The sequence below is a fragment of the Euprymna scolopes genome, chromosome 8, assembly GCF_053919585.1.
Source record: "Euprymna scolopes isolate OS-2025 chromosome 8, ASM5391958v1, whole genome shotgun sequence".
Lineage (NCBI taxonomy): Eukaryota > Metazoa > Mollusca > Cephalopoda > Sepiida > Sepiolidae > Euprymna > Euprymna scolopes.
The window spans coordinates 124,953,339-124,973,893 of record NC_136489.1 but is presented as its reverse complement, the minus strand read 5'-3'; the positions used below and the strand labels follow the sequence as shown (position 1 = coordinate 124,973,893).

At 33.5% G+C, this 20,555-nt stretch overlaps 1 protein-coding gene across 1 annotated transcript in view; it reads left to right on the top strand.

The window, feature by feature from the left end:
• The window catches only part of LOC145283753 (alpha-1,6-mannosyl-glycoprotein 2-beta-N-acetylglucosaminyltransferase-like), a 222,194-nt gene that overhangs the window by 157,011 nt on the left and 44,628 nt on the right, over window positions 1–20,555 (top strand). The window contains exons 4-5 of the mRNA XM_080132816.1: window positions 1,092–1,191; window positions 4,415–4,545. Of these exons, the coding sequence (XP_079988942.1) occupies window positions 1,092–1,191; window positions 4,415–4,545 (231 nt within the window). The remainder of the gene's footprint in view (window positions 1–1,091; window positions 1,192–4,414; window positions 4,546–20,555) is intronic.

The window sequence follows — 20,555 nt, the reverse complement described above, 5'->3', positions numbered from 1 at the left end:
CCATCTTGGCAACAGATTTGATGCACGTGTTCAGTTTCAGATCAGGAGTGAAGGTCAGTCACAGAAGCTTGTCAAGATATGGTGCGTTCCCAAGACGAGAGCCATTCATTTCAGTTGGAGACTGATGGAGGTCTGAACGATTATGATGAAAAGAGAGAAGCTTGGTTTTAGCTGCATTAAAATTAACTATTTATCTTTTTCCCTATTGCACCACATGCTCAAGATCAGAGAGAATCACTTGGTCATTGCTGGTTTTTGAAGTATTGCCATAGATTGTGTTGTCGGCATAAATGTCTAAAAATGATGTAAGAATGTGATTTGGGAGATCATTGAAGACCAAGAAGCGAGTTGGGCCCAGGATTACTAAGGTGCCCTCAACTAAAACCGAACTTATGAAGAATTCTTGATATAATTATCAAAAAAAAAAATAGATTATTGGAGTGCCACTAGCCATAATCGAAACCAAAACTTATAAGGAATTCTTGGTAAAATTATTTATAAAAAAAAATTTAAAAAATAGATGACTTAAGTTCCATCAGCTATAATCGAAGCCGAAACCAAAATTATGAAGAATTCTTAGTAAAATAATTTATTACAAGAAATGGAAGCACATAACAAACGATCCGGATGTAAGCGTGATACAGAAAATAACACACGCTATCGTATTAATATATAGATAATTTCATCCTCGTCTCATGAGTTTGAAGATTGTTTCCCCCCCCCCAATATTTTCGAATCAGAATTCTTTCTAGAAAGATATTTGGTGCTTATGGAAGGGATCACGTGAAGGTTGTTAACATCCTAAGCAAGTGATTTAAAAAAAAAAAAAAAGATTTTTTTTTTTTTTGTGTGGAATGAACTGAATTCGAACTTGGAACATCCAGATTATCAGTCCGTCATTAATCACGTGACGACTGTCACTTCCCAAGAGTTTTGAATTTTTTTTTTATTGTAAAGAAGCAGGAATATATATATATATATATATATATATATATTTTTTTTTTTTTTTTAATACTGAAAGTGAGTCTGCTTCCGTGCTAAACTGATAAATGAAAGGTTGTTGGAATGTGACTTTCGTTTTCTATTCGCAGAGCCATGAAACTAGATTGCAATAATGCAGCCAGTCCAGATCGTTATGGTCATTACAGAGAAGCAAAATACTGCCAAACCAAACACCATTGGTTATGGAAAGTGAGTGCACTTTTCTTCCATCATCCTCCTTACGCAGCCACCTTCCTACATCTCTTGCCCCACTTTCAACTTTATCATTACTATTTTATCCATTTGTAATACTTCGAATTAAACGCAAAACACCATTTAAAACTAAAACAAAATTGATATCTAAAAGAAAAACACTTTGCAACTGCATCAATATTTGTTCATTCTCTTTAAACTAATATTATACACCCGGTCTCATTTTCGTGTATATCAACAAGTTTGAATTATTTTTCCTCTTTCGACTGTAAATATCTCTTAACTGTTTCACCCCTTCTCCCCCTCTCTCTCTCTCTCTCTCTCTCAGCTTGCATGTCTGCTGTTAGTTGTAATGAACAGCCAAACATGACATTATAATATCATTATATCAACATTATAAATACTAATTACATCTTATTGCTGAATAAATTAAGCTTTTTCATTTTTCATTGAATTAAAAGTTCATCCACATAAAGGATTTACAGATGTTTAATATTAAAAATCATATTAGCTTTTGTTTATAGTAAAGCAGACCAAAGAGCTCTTCCTTGTAAAACCTTCACAGGAACACCTTTTTACTACAACTGAAAAGAATTGCCCCTTCTTCCCCATGCCTTTAACACCAGACAGAATTTCCATAAACAGTTTATTTCCCAGAACTTTCACATGACTGCAGACAATATGGCCGTTTTCAAATCCAAAAGTCAAATACTTGTCCTCATAGGTCAAGTTTTCTCTATTCTGTTAACCGTTTTTCAATCCTCTCATAATATTATTCATCATTAAATCGAGAGTCGTTAATCCTTATCTGTGAGTGACTTTGTTTAAATAAGTGGTGTTCTGTTTTTACATAAAAAAATTTTTTTAAGCAAATCTAAGCTCCAGTTCCGGTGTACGGTCTTTTCATCACCCGACATTTCATCACACAACTATTAAATGAAAAATAAATTATTTAAACTAAATATTATGTTTATTGTTTATTTGTTAAAAAAAAGTCTTTAAATGCTATTCAATACTTATTTAATTAGTAGGAGCTTTCATGATAGTCATTATCACTGATTTTTCGTTGACAATAACCGGTAGTGTTCCCTAGAGTCTGAGTGACAACGTCTCCCCAGATTAACAGAAGTCTCTGTCTCTTTCGATAATCATTACAAATAATTTTGCATTATCGCAACAGCTGTTTACTATGATGTGCAGTCTTTCCATCACCCAACATTTCATCATGCGACTATTAATCACGAACTATTAATTACTAGACATTTAATCACACATGGACACTTAATCACATTGAGACATTTAATCACTTGGGGATTTCCGAAAGCGCTTGAAGGGTATTATTTTTTTCACCACGTTATTTGTCTATTTTTTGGAATCCTTTAAGATGGTTCTTAATCTTTTTATCCATTTTGCGAACCATTGTCCTCATCTTCATAGTTGTCGTTTATATGACAAACTGTTTGCAGAAGTTTATTTACATTTTTTTAATGAAAAATAAATAAAGTGAAACGTGTTGCACTAGTGTTGATTTTCCTCTCGTATGACATACTGCAATGCAGTTAGCATGAAATAATTAATGACGTCAGAATCTATATCATAATGTACTTTTTTTCTTCTTTAAAGGCTGTCGGTTTATACACAAAACTAATATCTATGAATTCAATAAACCAAACTGCTGTGTGTGTGTGTGTGTGTGTTCACGGTACAATCACGTTTGCACCCTGGATCTCACCAGAATTAAGCAACGTTGAGCCTGGCCACTACCAGATGGGTGACCATTTGAGAAGACTAAGTGCTGTATATACCGGCTGAGTCATAGAAATTTCTAGGTTGGCATCTGGGAGGTGCATTGATTCACTGGGAGAGATGCACCCCCAGTCTTTAAGCCATGCATCTAGAAGGAAAACTCTGTAAAAACCTGTGGTCTACTGGATGCTGTGTCTGGTGGCAGATATTGCACCGGCAAAGATTAGTAGTAATATCAAAGTGTGGTTGGTTCTACACAAAGCCTTCACCACTATAAACAAATCATCTGTGTGGATTCCAAACAACTTAGTTGTTGTGGCAGAGTTCATAGGTCGAAATCGATGGGAGAGTCCATTTTATGGCATGATCACATTGACACACTAGTTCTCCTGAGATCACCAAAGTTGAGCAACGATGGGTCTAGCCTTTGTTCTGTCCATAGCATTCAATTGCACTGATTGAGATTAAGTTCTTAAAAAAAAAAAAGTATAGATGGTTCCACACAGAAGCCTTCACTAATATAAACAAATTATCTGTGAATTTGGGGCAACTTAATAGTTGGGTGAACCTCATACGACAAAGTTGATAGAAAATCCATTTTTTTATATATTAGAGAGAATAAATGGTAAAAAACAAACGAAAAAAGTGCTCAATACTACTGTAGAGCTCTCATCTTGAGTTGAGCATGTTGAGAAGTGATACTCGAATTACCATATAAAGCTATGCTCTTTGTGTAAACAAATCGTTAATTCACGACTCTTACAGCAGCTGCCGATTAGCGTAATGGCTAGGAGCCTTGACTGCCGTACAGGCGGCCAGTTTTCAATCCTGGCTTCAGGTAGTTGCCTTTCTAGCCGCACTGATGAGCTGTGAAACGGTGAAACAGTGCTGTATGTGGATGACTAATATATATTTTACCGTTTTTAATCTGCTTAGTTACATACGTTTCCACTACTAAAATAAAATTAACGATCCGATAGTTTCGTCAGACTTAACAGATTTTTCTGAATGGATTCTCCATTTCATATATGTGTAATATAATTCTCCAAGTTCCAAATATCAAGTTTTCTCAGTTGATATTTATTACTTTTCAAAAGTTATCCATGTTCTATATAAAAAAAACTTTGAGAAAGATTTTTAACCATTATGATTAAACAGAGTACGTTTCAAGTAAATGATTGACCGTATATATATATATATATATATATATATATATATGTTGTAGGCTATTTATTTACTGAATATACACGCAAGAAATTATAAATCTACAAATGATCTATAAAGATTGAATCTTAATTTTTTTTTTTTTTTTTTTTTTTTTTAATGATTAACGTTAAGCACGATTTACCAAAACAGAATTTCGATTAAATAATCGAAAAAGGTTGATATGCTAAAAGGAATGTTTAATATTGCAATTGTATCTTGTTTATAGCAAAGATCTAACAGCATATGTAATTGGTTGCTTTCATTTCAGTTATCGCATGTATTTGAGAAAATAAAAGTGATGAAAGGTTATGAAGGCATCGTTTTACTGCTGGAGGAAGATTACTACGTGTCTGAAGACATCATCACGGTCTTACAAATGCTGCAGAATCTCAGGAAAAAGTAAGTTGCAATTTTATCTTATCGCAGGTAATTTTTTTTTTTTTTTTTTTTTTAACACAGAAATCACCACTTATCAAGGCCCGGACGCCACTCGAGATAAGGGTTAATGGGTATACATTATTAGTCAATGTGATTATAGCGTAGTAAACATAAGTAGTGGGAATTTTGGATGACTTGGGGGGGGATGGTTCATCAAGAACTAATTTTTTTTTTTTTTTTACATAGGCTTCGCCACTTATCAAGGCCAAGAGACCACTCGAGGATAAGGGTTAAAGAGTGTACAGTAGAAATTGGACAATATAGTAACCGTTAGTAATGGAGATTCAGTAAATTTGTTAACTTATATGGAACGGCTCATCAAAAACTTGTTTACGTTAGACTTGAAGACAACCATATTGTTGTTTACGTTGGACTTGAAGACAATTAGATTGTAGTCAGCTGGAAAGCAGCCAAACGGAAGAGTTCCACAGGCGTGCCGTTTTAAGATAGAAGCTTTGTTCATGGAATCTACGCTTAGGTTTAGGCACAGATAAAGAGTGTGGGAAATTATTGATAGTGGTTTTGGCTAGACGAGTTTCGTGAAAGTTTGACAAGAGGGGACCATAGATTGAAGCTCAGACGAGCACTTCCCATGAAAATAAAGCAAAGACAGGCTCGCAACGCCTCTTCTAATGAGTTTGAATAACTTTGTATCCAAGTAGGTCTTCGGGCCAAGATCAAAGTGTAGTTTCTGTTCTGATGCTACACATTTTTTTGTTCTCAGCAGAGACAATTTTTATTTTTGTTCCTCTTCTCCACATTAAAAACGACTCTAGTGTCTAACTCTGTCCTCATGGGGAGACAAAGTAAATAGGGATTTTATATCCGACTAGCATGGTTAACCCGCGCTGCCAGAGGCCATAAAAATTATGAGGTTAAAAAGTATAACATGTCACTATTTAAAATATAGATTCCATGAACAAAGCTTCTTTCTTAGAACTGCACACCTGTGGAACTCTCTTCCGTTTATCTGCTTTCCAGCTGACTACAATATGATTGTCTTCAAGTCCAATGTAAACAAGTTCTTGATGAGCTGTTCCCCTTAAGTAATCCAATTTACCAAATTTACACTTCTAACGATTACTATATTGTCCTTTTGACCACTGTACACGCTTTAACCCTTATCCTCGAGTGGCCTCTGGGCCTTGATAAGCGGAGATTCCTTTGTAAATAAAAAAACAAAAAAAACTTTCTTTCTACTTCTCTCTAGCCATCTCTTTCTTCCTCTCTTTACCCCCTCCCCCTGTTTTCCCCTCTTTACCCCCTCCCCCTGTTTTCTCCTCTTTACCCCCTCTTTTTTTCTCTCTTTACCCCCTCCCACTGTTTTCCCCTATCCCTCCCTAAACTAGTCTTTATACTCCATCTCGCTCATTTCTCTTTTATTCAAAATAAAAATGCTGTAAGTTATTTACTGGGGGCTATCAATTTTAAAGTTATTGCTTCCGGGGCCTTCAGGCCAAGATAAAAATGTAGTATCTGTTCTTCAGATGCTGCTCTTCAATTTATTGTTCTCTGTCGGTGGAGGAGCAATCCTTCACGACTGAGACAATTTTTATTTTTGTTCCTTTTCTCCACATTAAAAAAACGACCCTGGTGTCTAACTCTGTCTCATAGAGGAGGCATTGTAAATAGGAACACTGAGTTTTTGCCCCCACCCTCCCTCCAAAATTTATTGAAGTCTACGTTCGTTTTAATGTATTCCTGGACAGCATTTACTTATCACCAGTTCTTTTTCCATAATGTATACCAAATGCAATACTGTATTATTGCTACTATGCCACCCAAAGAGAATATTGGAAACGAGTGAATATTTTTATTTCCTCCTGTGCAACAAGTGCGTTTTAACACACTTGCTCTATGTAGAATATTTAGCACTTATTGGTTAGGGTATGAGAATTTAGATGGATGAGCATTTGGATGTGAAAAAGATGTTGGCATAGTAACAAGAAATAGAAGTGGATGGAGTAATTTTGTGGAAGTAAAGTGAAGAAAGTAGGAAACTGGGAGGGAATTCCAAAGTCTAGTCGTTCAAGGTAAGAAGTTATTAGAGTAGAAGGCTTTCCAGCATGCATCAATAGTGAAGAGGTGGGATTTTGCTGCTAGACGTGTTATTAATCAGGCGTGTCTATGAAGTGTAATGTATGGGGAGTGAGACTTGGCAAGTGAGGGTTGATGTGTTGGACGGTGAGAAATTATGAGAATGATACAATGAATGTGTACAGTTAGTCTTAAAGATGGGCTTAGTTCTGGTAAGTTTTTTTTGGGGGGGGGGGAGTAAGTGATGAGGAATTAAGAATGCCAGAAGTTGTAAATACAATTTGCGGTACTAGTGCACTTATTGATCCGCACTGAACTAATAACGTTATTATTTAGAAAGCCATTCTTAACCTGGCGAAGGGAGGGTGTTTTGTACCGATTCTGGACTTTAATCTTACAAGTTAATAAAAACATATCATAAAACTTTAATTAAACTTGGAAATACTATTTAAAAAAATAGCACAAATGCAGAAGTGCACTAGCACCCAATTTGCATCTGATGAAGAAAACATTTTATTAATGGAATCCTTTGAGGTGAGTAATTTGTATATTTATTTGCGGACTTGTTATCCTCATCTTCATAGTTGTTGTTTCATGACGTTTCTACCAACTATTCCCCCTGGCCTTTGTCAGGTGGACGACAACTATGGAAGGCAGTAATTACTAAGGATACAGTTAAGAGACTTAGCATTCCCATCACATCTCGGTTAACCCACCTGACAAAGGCCAGAGGAATAACCGCGACCTGATAGGAATGCTGAATCTCCTAACTGTATCCTTAGTAATTACTGCTTTCCATAGTTGTCGTCCACCTGACAAAGGTCAGGGGGAATAGTTGGCCGAAACATCATAAAACAACTATGAAGCTGAGGATAATGGTCCGCAAATAAATAAATATAAAATATTATCAGTTTAAGTAACTAAAAACAACTGTTTCATTTGATTGAAGAGCAGCAGCTGTGCTTGATTGTACATCAGCAGCTGTGTTTCATTTTAATGAGATATCAGTAAACTGGCCTATGCTACATATGTCTCGTAATTTACTTATTTGTTCCATAAAGACAAAGGTCAGTTATAGCTCAATAGTGTACTAGATCTCTTAATTTAACGTCATAGGAAACCTTGATTAATTCGAGGAGCATATGTTTCATAAAGTCATTAAAAAAAAAAAAAAAAAAAGTTACCATACAATTTTTTTTTCTTTTTAGCCTTTCTCAACATTATTTTTATAGTCTGCAAAATATCAACAGTTTTTTATTCTTAAAGAAATGTGCAAATGTTCGCCCATTCGTACGAAAAAGAACTGCAGTGCATTTAATTTTCATTTATTGTTTATATATTTCTTTTACATAAGACTTTTCAAAGGTGAATCCTAATTTTGCTGGCCCTGTTGGTGGGGCATTAGAATACGCCGACTGCCCCCCCCCCCCTGCAGAGGGTAAAAGTTCCTCAATGGGAGTCCTGGATATGACCTTAAACTATATCCAGTGGTGAAGCCCCAGCTTGTGGGCTTTGAGGAGTGTGGAGCCACCCTTTAATTATCATTGCTCTCAGGTCCACTCTGACCCGGAGTGGTAGTACCTGTTAGACTCCCAACTATGGGTTAAATAGAAACCGATGTGAAAACAACAAATATATTCTATTAAAAAAATTTTTCTTCAAAATCTTTGGATTCGGCATTAATCAACCCGAAAAGGGTTGATATGCCGTAAAACAAAGACAACCAACCAACCTAATTTTGCATTTGAATGTAATATATGTCCATGCAATGTGCGTATACACATACGTATGAAATATATTACTATGCAAATCAAATACAAAATTTCTATCAAAATAGAGTAGTATAGTTAAGTGGCAGTTTTAGTCATTTAGAACTGCTTTAAATCTTCACCGCTCACTCATTTTTCGACTAAATTTCAAACAATTATTACAGTTTATAGATCACCTTCTCAGCTATATTGTGAAAAAAAATTTCAATTTTCGTTCAGTAAAACAAGTTATGATGAATTTTCTGGTGTTCAAAATCGTAAAAATTCACAAGGAAGTGAGCAACATTTTTTTTATAACTGGTTTCCATAGCAACCACGTCGCTTCAGCGACTAGTGCTGCTACTAATTCACTGCTATCGCAAAAAGAGAAGTAACAAGTGAAACAGAATGAAAGCAGACGAGTGCCGTACATTGTATTACATATGTGTATGTTATGTTTATGGGGGCAAAAAATAAGACCGAAATTAAACAAAGAACAAGCGAATTTAATGAAAGCTTAGAAAAATTATGGATTACAATAGAAAAATGCAACCATGAAAAGTAATATGGTTAAGATTAAACATGGAAAAGAGGACAAGATATTCTAGTAAAAAAATAATAAATTTATAACTTAAAATATTGCAGCATTAAGAATTTTTTAAAATTCAATTTAACATTATATAATCAATTTTTAATGCGGCAATAAGTTATAAATTTATATTTTTACGAGAATATCTTGTCCTCTTTTCCATGTTTAAGCTTAACCATATTACTTTTCATTTTTCTATTGTAATACAGAATAGTTAACACTCGGTCACTTGTGAATTAAAAACATAACTCCTATTGAGCACATTAAAATTAAATTTTCTACCCAAGTTTTAATTATTTTAACACTTATACTAGTTATGCTCTTCTGTGAAATTTTTAAAAACTTTTATTGAGCCAAAATTCGTAAGCATGGTGTGGTCGCCGTTAAAAGTTGAAAACATATTTTCTAGAAGAAAAAGTTTAACATAAATGATTAATCTTGCTGGCTAGGTTGAGAATTTCTGTCCATGCATTTGACATTAAATAAAAATTATATCTTGCATTAAAAATTGAATATTAACTATACTGGATTTTCATTACAATAGTTCTTGAATAACATGCTTGGCCTTTGGGACAAGATCAAAGTGTAGTATCTGTTCTTCAGATGCTGCACTTCAATTTCTTGTTCTGTCAGTGGAGGAGAAATCCTTCACGACTGAGACAATTTCTATTTTTGTTCCTTTTCTCCACATTAAAAAACGACCCTGGTGTCTAACTCTGTCCCGTTGGGAGGCATTGTAAATAGGAACATAAAATGCTAAATATTAAAACGTGGCTATTTAGTTATAATACGTTTGATATAACTTTATTTCTCTTTTCTACTTTTCTTATTTTTCTTTTTTCTTTTTCTTTTTTCTTTTTTTCTTTTTTTTTTTTCCTTTTTTCTTTTCCTTTTTTCTTTTCCTTTTTTCTTTTCCTTTTTTTTTCTTTTCCTTTTTTTTCTTTTTTCTTTTTCTTTTTTCTTTTTCTTTTTTCTTTTTTCTTTTTCTTTTTTCTTTTCATTTTTCCTTTTCCTTTTTTCTCTTTTTTATCTTTTTTCTCTTTTTTTCTTTATCTTTTTTTCTTTCTCTTTTTTTCTCTTTTCTCTTTTTTTCTCTTTTTTCTCTTTCTCTTTTTCTCTTTTTCTCTTTTCTCTTTTCTTTTTCTCTTTTCTCTTTTCTTTTTCTCTTTTATTTTTCTTTTCTTTCTCTTCTTTTTCTCTTCTTTTTCTTTTCTTTTTCTTTTCTTTTTCTCTTTTCTTTTTCTCTTTTCTTTTTCTCTTTTCTTTTTTTCTTTTTTTTTCTTTTTTTTTTCTTTTTTTTCTTTTCTCTCTCTTTTTCTCTTTTCTCTCTTTTTTTCTCTTCCTCTTTTTTCTCTTCCTCTTTTTTTCTCTTCCTCTTTTTTTCTTTTCTTTTTTCTCTTCCTCTTTTTTTTTCTTTTTTCTCTTTTCTTTTCTTCTCTTTTCTTCTTCTCTTTTCTTTTCTTTTTTCTTTTTCTCTTTTCTTTTTCTCTCTTTTTCTCTCTTCTCTCTTCTCTCTTCTCTTTCTCTCTTCTCTTTCTCTCTTTTCTTTTTTTTTTTCTAGGTTTCTATTTTTTTTTTTTTTTAAATTTTTTTTTTTAGGTTTCTATTTTTTGAGTAGGCTCACAAGATTATATCATTTTTATTCGAACTGAAATAGGCTTTTCTAAGTGCTGATTGGAGTGCATGTGTGTGGCGGGGGGGGGGGGGCTCTATCTCCAAAACACTTGTAGTTTGTAACAGATTTCCATTTTCCATTCTTTGTACGTTCAGCAGGAACTCTGGCAGGATATTCTACCATTTTTGGACCGAACAGATACTACACTTTGAATTATTTATTTGCAAAAAAATAGTTTAAATTTTACCTTCAAAACAAATGAGACACATGACTATCAAAATTAGAGAAAATGAGTAGTTAGTCATCCTTGGTGAAGTGACAAAATGTCCGTTTTACTCTTAACTAGTATTATCTCAATTACCATAATACCACATTCACACTAGAGGCTGTTTTAAAATGACTTCAAATTGATTGGAAATTTTATTTTTCATAAATACGAGGTGCCTTCAATAATCTTCCAGAATTTTTTGTATGGGCTTTTTTACTGATAGTACACACATGAAACTCTAGTCCTCTTCGAAGTGATCTCCTCCAGTTGCAGTGCACTTGTTGTAAAGTTGCAACAATTTCTGGAAGCCCCCATGGAAGTCTTCTTGTATGAGTGTATCAATGACCCTCGTCACAGTCTTTCATCTCGTCAGTTATCTCTAAACGATAACCTCTATTGCATATTGTTCTTTTAAAGTGTCCTCACATCCGGACTGCATTTTTTAAATTCTCCAGCTGTGACAATCGGGCTCTAGTAGGTTGTATTCCGATTTCTGCTGTACCTGTTCATTTCAGCCTGAAAGCATAAAAATGTGTCAGCCATTTTATAATATGTATAGCATTAAGATATTGAATTTTCAAGAGTCTACAACCATTTTAAGCGTCTGTCTGTCTCTCTCTTACTCTCTCTCTCTCTCTCTCTCTCTCTCCCTTACTCTCTTGAACCTGATTGAAAGCACCTCATATAAGTAAACATTTCATTGGTATGCTACACTTTAATGCTAGCCTTAACACAACTGGAACAACAGATGAAATTGAATTTAAAATTTTTATCTCTAAAAACAATTGTAAACATGATTTAAAAAATTTTATCTTTAAAAACAAAAAATTGTAAACATGATTTAAAAAATTTTATCTTTAAAAACAAAAAATTGTAAACATGATTTAAAAAATTTTATCTTTAAAAACAAAAAATTGTAAACATGATTTAAAAAATTTTATCTTTAAAAACAAAAAATTGTAAACATGATTTAAAAAATTTTATCTTTAAAAACAAAAAATTGTAAACATGATTTAAAAAATTTTATCTTTAAAAACAAAAAATTGTAAACATGATTTAAAAAATTTTATCTTTAAAAACAAAAAATTGTAAACATGATTTAAAAATTTTATCTTTAAAAACAAAAAATCGTAAACATGATTTAAAAAATTTTATCTTTAAAAAGAAAAAATTGTAAACATGATTTTGCTTGACTTATTTCTGACTAACAACATAGCTCTTTCCTACCTTGACAGGGTACAAAAACCAGCTTAAAAATCTAGTGGACGATAGATTTTTTCCCCCGTCCCTATTACCTCTTTCTCGCAGGAGACGTTGGTCTATTTCTATTCAGTCGTTATTTTCACGGCAAGTGCTCAGCTGAGTCGCACCCAAAAGTGGGATGCCCAGCGACACTGATCCGTAGACTCGGGACAGCTGGGTTCCATTGGCTTATTGAAGAAAAATCTGGCTTTTTCAAGGGATCAAAGTGGCTCCCAGAAAGACCATTTCAATTAAATTCAGAAAGTTTTCTGATTGGTCCAAAATATAAATTTTTAGTCAGGATAGTGTATGCACAGACGACATTCACACAAACTCGTTTACGCAGGGGATCTATGGCTGTAGCTAGGTAAGTGTTTGGTGTTTTAGAGAAAGGGACACTGTCAACACTTTCCCTTACTCTCTCTCTCTCTCTCTCTAAAACTAAATGAAAAATTCATGAGCAAAGTTTCTTTACTAGAAATATATCAAATATCGAGGGGCTGCTTATGGCCGTTTTCAAGTCCAACATAAACAAATTCTTGTTCTAACCATGTTAAATAATCGATTTCTGCCATTACTAATTATAGTGTTGTCTCACCTGCCACTGTATGACACTTATCCTCGTGTGGCCTTTGGACCTTGATAAGGGGTCCTTAGTGGAAAAAAAAATCTAGCAAATCAGTTTTTCTCTACACAATTACTAAACCAAACTCCATGAATAAATATTTGAAGTTATAAAGAACTTGAAGTATAAAAACTAAACTTACTAAATTCATTCTTAATATAAAACGGGTTGATATGCCGTTAAAAAAGGGAAGAGAAAGTAGGAAAGAGAAAAGAAAGGAGAAAAGAGAAGAAAAAAAATTGAAAGGAAAAAGAAGAAAAATTCTAGGAAGGTTAGACCCCATTTTGCTTTATTGACATCTTGCAATAGTTTAACTGCTTGGCTGCATTTAAGGAAACGGTCTTTTCATTATGCTTTATTTAGATTGGATAAATATGATAGACGCCATGCCAATCCCAGATTGTATTAATATTGTGAAGAACCGAAACTATCCTAAATTGCTAATTTCGATGTTATTTCTTTGTCTGAAAATAATTCCCAATTTATATTCATTGCAATAAAATACAACTGCAAGTGTCATCACGTGCTGGGATTACACCCGCCCCCTTAAAAAAGAATCTATCAATGATAAACCAATACGTGTTATATCATAGGTTTATACTTTGTGAAAAGAATCAAATCGATATATTTTTTTTTCTCTTGTCTCATGTTTGAGGTTAGACGTTTTATAAATGACTTCCAACGTGTCCTGTTGGTTGCCATTTCGCTTGTGATGTCTGCCAGGATCGGGTCATCAATTGATCCCCTGCATGTCTTAAGCGGCCTACCACATGATTTTAGACCATTAATGTCAATATTTGACACTTTTAGAGCATTTCAGACGGCTGATTGGCGGGCAACACGGCCATACTTTTGATATGTTATATGAGATATTTTAGGGATGTGTTTCCCGCCAGTTTTGGGGGTTTTACTTTAGGATGTTTTGTAATGAGACGTATTTTTACGATGAGCCGGATTCAGAGAAATATTTTCAGTGAAAATAGATTTGCAGGGTTTATAATTAATTATGAGAAAAACGAGACCTTGTCATATGATAAACAAAACAATTAGTTTAGAAGATACATGTTCACAAGATATTTTATGTTTAAAATAGCTTCTTTTTTTTTTTTTTTTTATTACATAGGCATCACCACATTATCAAGGCCAAGAGGCCATTCAAGGATAAGGGTTAAAGAGTGTACAGTAGAAATTGGACAATATAGTAATCATTAGTAATGAAAATTTGGTAAATTTGATAACTTATATGGAATGGCTCATCAAGAACTTATTTACGTTAGACTTGAAGACAGCCATATTGTAGTCAGCCGGAAAGCAGGAAAACAGAAGGCAATTCCACAGGCGTGCAGTTCTAAGAAAGAAGCTTTGTTCATGGAATCTACGTTTAGGTTTAGGCACAGATAAAGAGTGGGGGGAATTATTGATAGTGTTTACAGCTAGACGAGTGTTTCTTGTGAAAGTTTGGTGAGGGGGAACCATAGATTGAAGCTCAGTCGAACACTTTCCATGAAAATAACGATACATCAGAGACAAACTCGCAACATCTCTTCTGTGAGATAGAGGTTGCAAGGAAGAGAAAAGGACATCTCCTACGAGGCTACGAAGTCTAGAGGTGTGTGTTGAGCAAAACAAAAACCAAAAAAGTGTTAGTAGGCAGGTAGGCAGGCTCGAACTTGTACAACGGAGGAAAAGAACATGAAAAACTGACAAACTGGAAGTGGCGAAGGTTTAAATTAATGCTAGTCAATCGAAAAGAGGGGATGACTTTCGAAAATATCGGCGAAAAAAGCAACCACTCTTGTAGAAAAGTGCCCAATTGAGGGTGAAGAAATTAATGTTTTAGCAAAATTTTTTATATTTGTCGTCCATAGGGTCAAGCTTCAAAATGATACCGATCTCGTGAAAATCTGTCGCCTGTCGAAAGTTTTAGGCAGGCATACAAACATACATACATGTATACATTAAAACTGACAAGTGAGATTTATATCATAGACATAGATTTATATCATAGAGGTACCGGGTGTTTGTAGGTGTGTGTAGGGGGGGGGGTAAGTAATAACCCTGTTAAAAAATCGGAAAAAAACAAAATCAGAAAAAAAATGCAATCTTAAGATAACAACGTTGTGTGTGTAGGGGTAAGAAAAAGGCCCGGTGTTTAAAGGTGTAAAAGAAAAAAAAAAGTTTTGGTCAGAAGGTGGGCTTGAACCCGAAGCCTCGAGGCTAAAGCGGGGGGAGGGGGAAGATAGACGCGTTACGCGTACGCCAAAGAGACAAACAACTAAGTAGGGACAAAATGAAATGTTTAAAAAACCAGCACGTTAAACTAACATGAACGTTTTCTAGGTCAAATATGACGTAATGGTCGCAGTAGTCGTGGAAAAGGCAAAATGAAGGAAGGATTTTTTGCTACACCCTCCCTGTACAAAACTGCTGATTTTAGGGTAAAGGAATTAATGTTTTTGGCCAATTTTTCGATATTTGTCGGGAGAAGGGTCGAGCTTTAAAATGATACCTATGTGGCGAAAATCCGTGGCCCGTGTCGAAAGTTTTTGCGAGACAGAAACATTTTCGCTTTTATATATATGGACTAGCGGGGGGGGGGTACCCGGCGTTGCCCGGGTGTTTGTAGGTGTGTGTGTTTTGGGGTAAATCGTTGGCCGGGTGTTTGTTTTTTTCAAAAAAAAAAAAAAAAAAACGAAGCCTTGATGCGCAGTTGGAAAATAATAAAGTGTGGAAAAAAAGTGCGACTTGGCAGGTGCACGTTTTTGACGAGTTAATGACGTCAACTTTGAGTGCGGGACAGTATTTTATTTACCGCGAGTCTATTCGCTTTTTTTTTTTTATACGAAAAATCTTAATGCACATGCAGTGATCGAAAAATTGTTAAATATTTATCTTTTTAAAGTCGGGCAAATTAAATAGACAGGCAACCCCGGTTGTTAACTCATAGATATTATGATTTAGGTGCGATATAAAGTTTTAAGTTGTGAGGCGACCGATCGGTTCTCGGAAGAAAGCCTTTCTTGGACATACACGAAAACAAACACACACACACTTTCTCTTTTATATTTATAGATGGAAGTTTACAGCAATAGGAAAAGCATAGAATGTTCGTGAATATTTTTATAGTTCTTGTAAAAGCAAGGTGGGAAATTTATTAGCTGAAACATTAAAAAAGTCTGAACTGATTAAGAGCCGTGAGTTTCAGAGGTCAGGAAAAATGTATTCAAAACTTCTCTGCTCATTTTGCAAACTATAATTCATTGGAAGTTGTTTATAAGAGTCAATGTTCATTTGTCTTTGTATTAGTAAAATATTTCGGTGAGAAAGATTGGAAATATTTCAATGAATAAAGTTTATACGGATTGTTAACTATTAAGTCAATGAGGTGTGAGTGGTGGAGTCGCACCCAAAAGTGGTGCGCCCAGCGACACTGATCTGTAGACTCGGGTCAGTTGGGTTCCATTGGTTTATTGAAGAAAAATCTGGCTTTTTAAGGTATCGAAGTGGCTTCCAGAAAGACCGTTTCAATTAAATTCAGAAAGTTTTCTGATTGGTCCAAGATATCATTTTTTTTTTTTTTTCAGGATAGTATATGAACAGACGATATTTTCACAAACGCGTTTACACATTCTGATTTCGTAGACAATGTATAAACATGGACTACTATTTCATGCAACATACTTTGTCATGGTTTTAATTATATCGGGTTTTAAGCAATAAATGTGCACGGTCTAGACCTGCTTTCATCATCATCCTGTCACGTGATTTAAAGATCATATTTTCCTTCACTAATTATTCTAATATGAATGCATTTACAATTTTCTGGGACAAACACTTTAAAATTATTCCTAAAAACATTTTTTATATTATACCACAGTGAATTTGTTTTTGTATTAATTGTATTCTTTCTGTTTTTTTTATTTTATTTGTTGCTGTTTTATTTTACTTATCAAACTACTACTGCTAAATTGTGTGCAGAGTGTTAAATTTCAAATATTTTTTTTTTTTTTTTTTTTTTTACCGAGAACATCTGTTTAATTGCCATTGTTTTTCTTTCTTTTTCTCTCCCTCTCTTCATTGTTTGAGGGTGAAGTTGCCAGCTTATATTCTTCGCAGGATGAAAGTACCAGGAATCTTAAGGTACTATGTCACATACTGCACTCAACGACAAACACACTCGTCCCCTTTCCCCAGCCGCCGTAATAAATCTGCAATATTTGCTTTCATTCGCCCCATTCAGCCCAACACCCCCTCCCCGTCACTTCATTTGGCAACTTCCAATCTCCACTGTCATATTTAAAATCCTGAGGACTTACTAAGACAACATTTATCTTCCTTGGATATTAGAAAAATATCCAAAAGCAAGGCATTACTCTTCAATGTATAAGAATACGTCGGCCATATGTATAACATAATACATATGTCAAGCGCTCATACACACATTCATGTGTGTGTGTGTGTGTGTGTTTGTAAGCGCGCGCTCGCGTGTGTACACACACACACACACACACTTTTATGGTTTTCTTGTAAATATTCCAAGAGTAATGTTTTACCAGTAATAGCAGAATAGACAATAATATAATATAAAAAGTACAATACCGAATATACTACATTTGTATGATGCTCAATGATATTAGCAGCATATATACATATAAATATATACTAGCAGGCTGCACGGCATTGCCCGGTCGTAAAATACGCTTGAATATGATATTTTGATTAATGCAGATTTCATATTTATATTATATTGGACCCAATATATAGTTAAAAAAAAATGACTTGTGTGCCACTACCGAGAATCGAAACCAAATGGTTTAGCTTACAATTTACTTTTTCCTTTGACATTAATGCCTGAGATATGAAGACAGGTTTTCTACAAGGCTAAAAATTAAAACCTGAACAAATAGCTATTACGTTACACATGCATATTCGTAATGCTGTCGCTTGACCTTCACCTGGCAAATTCCATTTTTTTTTGTTTTCATTTTCACTTTTGCACCGATTTTTTTTTTCCCCCCGGCTAAAACCCAAACAGTTTCGCATAAGTTAGAATACTCTATATATTAAGTTTCATGTATGTAAACCAAAAACCGACAGAAGTTTGGTAGGCAACATGTTTTAAACGAATGCATGGGGAAAAGGGTTTTAATATGACTATCATTACAAAAAAAAATTTATGTGTGTGTATATTTTAAAGTTAATTCACACTTTTTGAAAAACATGTTTTTTTTTTAATTTTCTCATAAGAGTATATATCACGGATCTGTTTCGTTAGCAATCTTCAACAAACAGTAAAAATATAATCACCGTGTTGTTGAATGTAGCAAATTCTTCAGACAATTCTATGAAGAAAAAGCATTCAAACAAAATCTTTACATGTCAGTCAAATTCATTATTATATTTATAAATACGAAAGTACGGCTGAAGGGGAAAATAAATAAAAAGGTAGACCTGACTAAACAACGAGAATTACACCCTCGACACCAGAGGTATGATTTTGACTGTTACAGGTAAAGATTGTGTTTGAATGTTTTTTCTACATAGAATTGTCTGAAGATTTTGCTACATTCAACAACACGGTGATGATATTTTTACTGTTTGTTGAAGATTGCTAATGAAACAGATCTGTAACGTATACTCTTATGAGAAAATAAACGTGTTTTAAAAAAATTGTGTATTGAACTTAAAAAAAAAATATATATATATATATTATTTACATACTAGTAGAAACTCTACAGTTGATTAGTTTAATCAAATTACCTTTTTTTTTTTTTTTTTTTTTTTTTTTTTTAAAGGTTGAAATATTTTGAAATCTAATAAGTTCAAATAATGATTTTATCTTTTAGTAAACTGTGCCGGGAGTATAATTTGATTTTTGCTTTGCATTTATCATTAAAATTGAGTAACACAAGACTACTAAATTTACTTGTAAGGTTCAGTTTGTCTGCTTTTTGAAATGTACAGAATTGTATTAAAGGGACATAATACAACCAAACTCGAAAGTTTGGTTGTATTATCTCCCTTTGATTTTGACAGTGATTTGTGCATGCTAACTAAAGTAGTGACAAGCAGAAATATATATATATTGAATAAATATAGTGAATAAATAACAAAACTATATTCCAAAACTCATGATGTTGACCATCTTATAATTTATTCCTTTAATTCAGTTGACATTTATAATTCTGGACAGTATCTGTTTCATAGCGCAAAACCAATTACTTAATTATTATATCAATCAGTGAATCTATTATTTCTTTAACTCATCAGAAGAAATAACAATCAATCCGTTAAAAGGAAATAAAGTGTGATTTGACATAATTAAATCCGAAAATTGGAAGAGAAGCTGCAAATACCTTTAATGTTTCCATTACGCCATTAAGGGATCAACCACACTCTCTAGCACATCCAGGTACACTTTGGTGTTGACTTTCAAGCCAACTTCAAAGATGTGAGGTGGCATGATGCGGTCCACACTTGAAACCAGACCAAAGACCATAACCATGGTCGAAAACTTCGTTGAGCTGTGCCCTCCAGCATTGGACCATCCAAATTTGCATTTTGAGGGTGCTGGCAATGGTCCCGTTGTCATAACTTGGATCAGTAGAGAACATGAGTTGTACAGCGGCACATCTGCCCTCTCGCCCTTTGAACATCGTGTCACTTTCAGACATAACAGAAGGCTTGGGTGTTTTTTTGTTTTGTTTTACACAACGGGCCAACTAGTAGATCTTCTGCAACAAAAAAAGAAAACCGGTTTTTATCAAACGGAAATGGAATCATGCCGTCTTTTCTAGGGCGACAATTTTATTGTTCCACCTTGTAATATGTTATATTATTAGATATTAATCGAGAGTAAGGTTCCATAATTGATAGCGCTTTGGAGATTATCTTAACCCATGGAAAATCCTCACGCACATAATCCAGTATTAGTTACCCAGTCCGGTACTTACCTACTACATCTAATTCCACCCAGAAAAACAAAACCGAATGCTATGCCAAAGCTCATTACTTAGCACGTAAATCTTTGGGACCTTCATCTTATTGGAAACGTGATCACGTTAATCGGATGACTTTTTTACCCCCTTTTCCATTTAATCTTCCTAAAACCCGGATGAAGAAGTAACACATTCATTTTCAAGTAAACTATTGTATTCATGTGCATGGCAATTGAGCTAGAGAAGCGTCCGTATTTCATACCCACGGCGAACTCGTATGGGGGATGAAGCACTGAAAGCTTGTGCAGCTTAATTGCTATAAATATATTTTCACAGCTTACTACACAGCTCTACTTGCGGGTTGCGAACTGTTGAAGTATATACTGAAAATCTATACATAAAATACATGTCAGAACATTTTATGTAAATACATGAAATAATTACCTTTATTATATATATATATATATATATATATATATATACCTTTATTATATATATATATATATATACCTTTATTATATATATATATATATATACCTTTATTATATATATATATATATATATATAATATATATATATATATATATATATATATATATATATAATATATATATATATATATATATATATAAAATATATATATTTTATATATATATATATATATATATATAAAATAAGTTACAATAAGTTTACTAAGGTAATCAAAATGGTAAACTTAAAATATATTATAAATATTAAAGAGTTAATATTTACAAGTAAAATAAACTCAGCCAGATCTAAAAAGCTCAATAAAACCGAAAAGGAAATAGAGCTTATAATATGAATAAATGATTAATAAAATATGTTAAAAGGCATCTTAAAAAAAGAGTTAAAAACATTTAATTTTAAAAAAGGAAGCACAAGATAAGT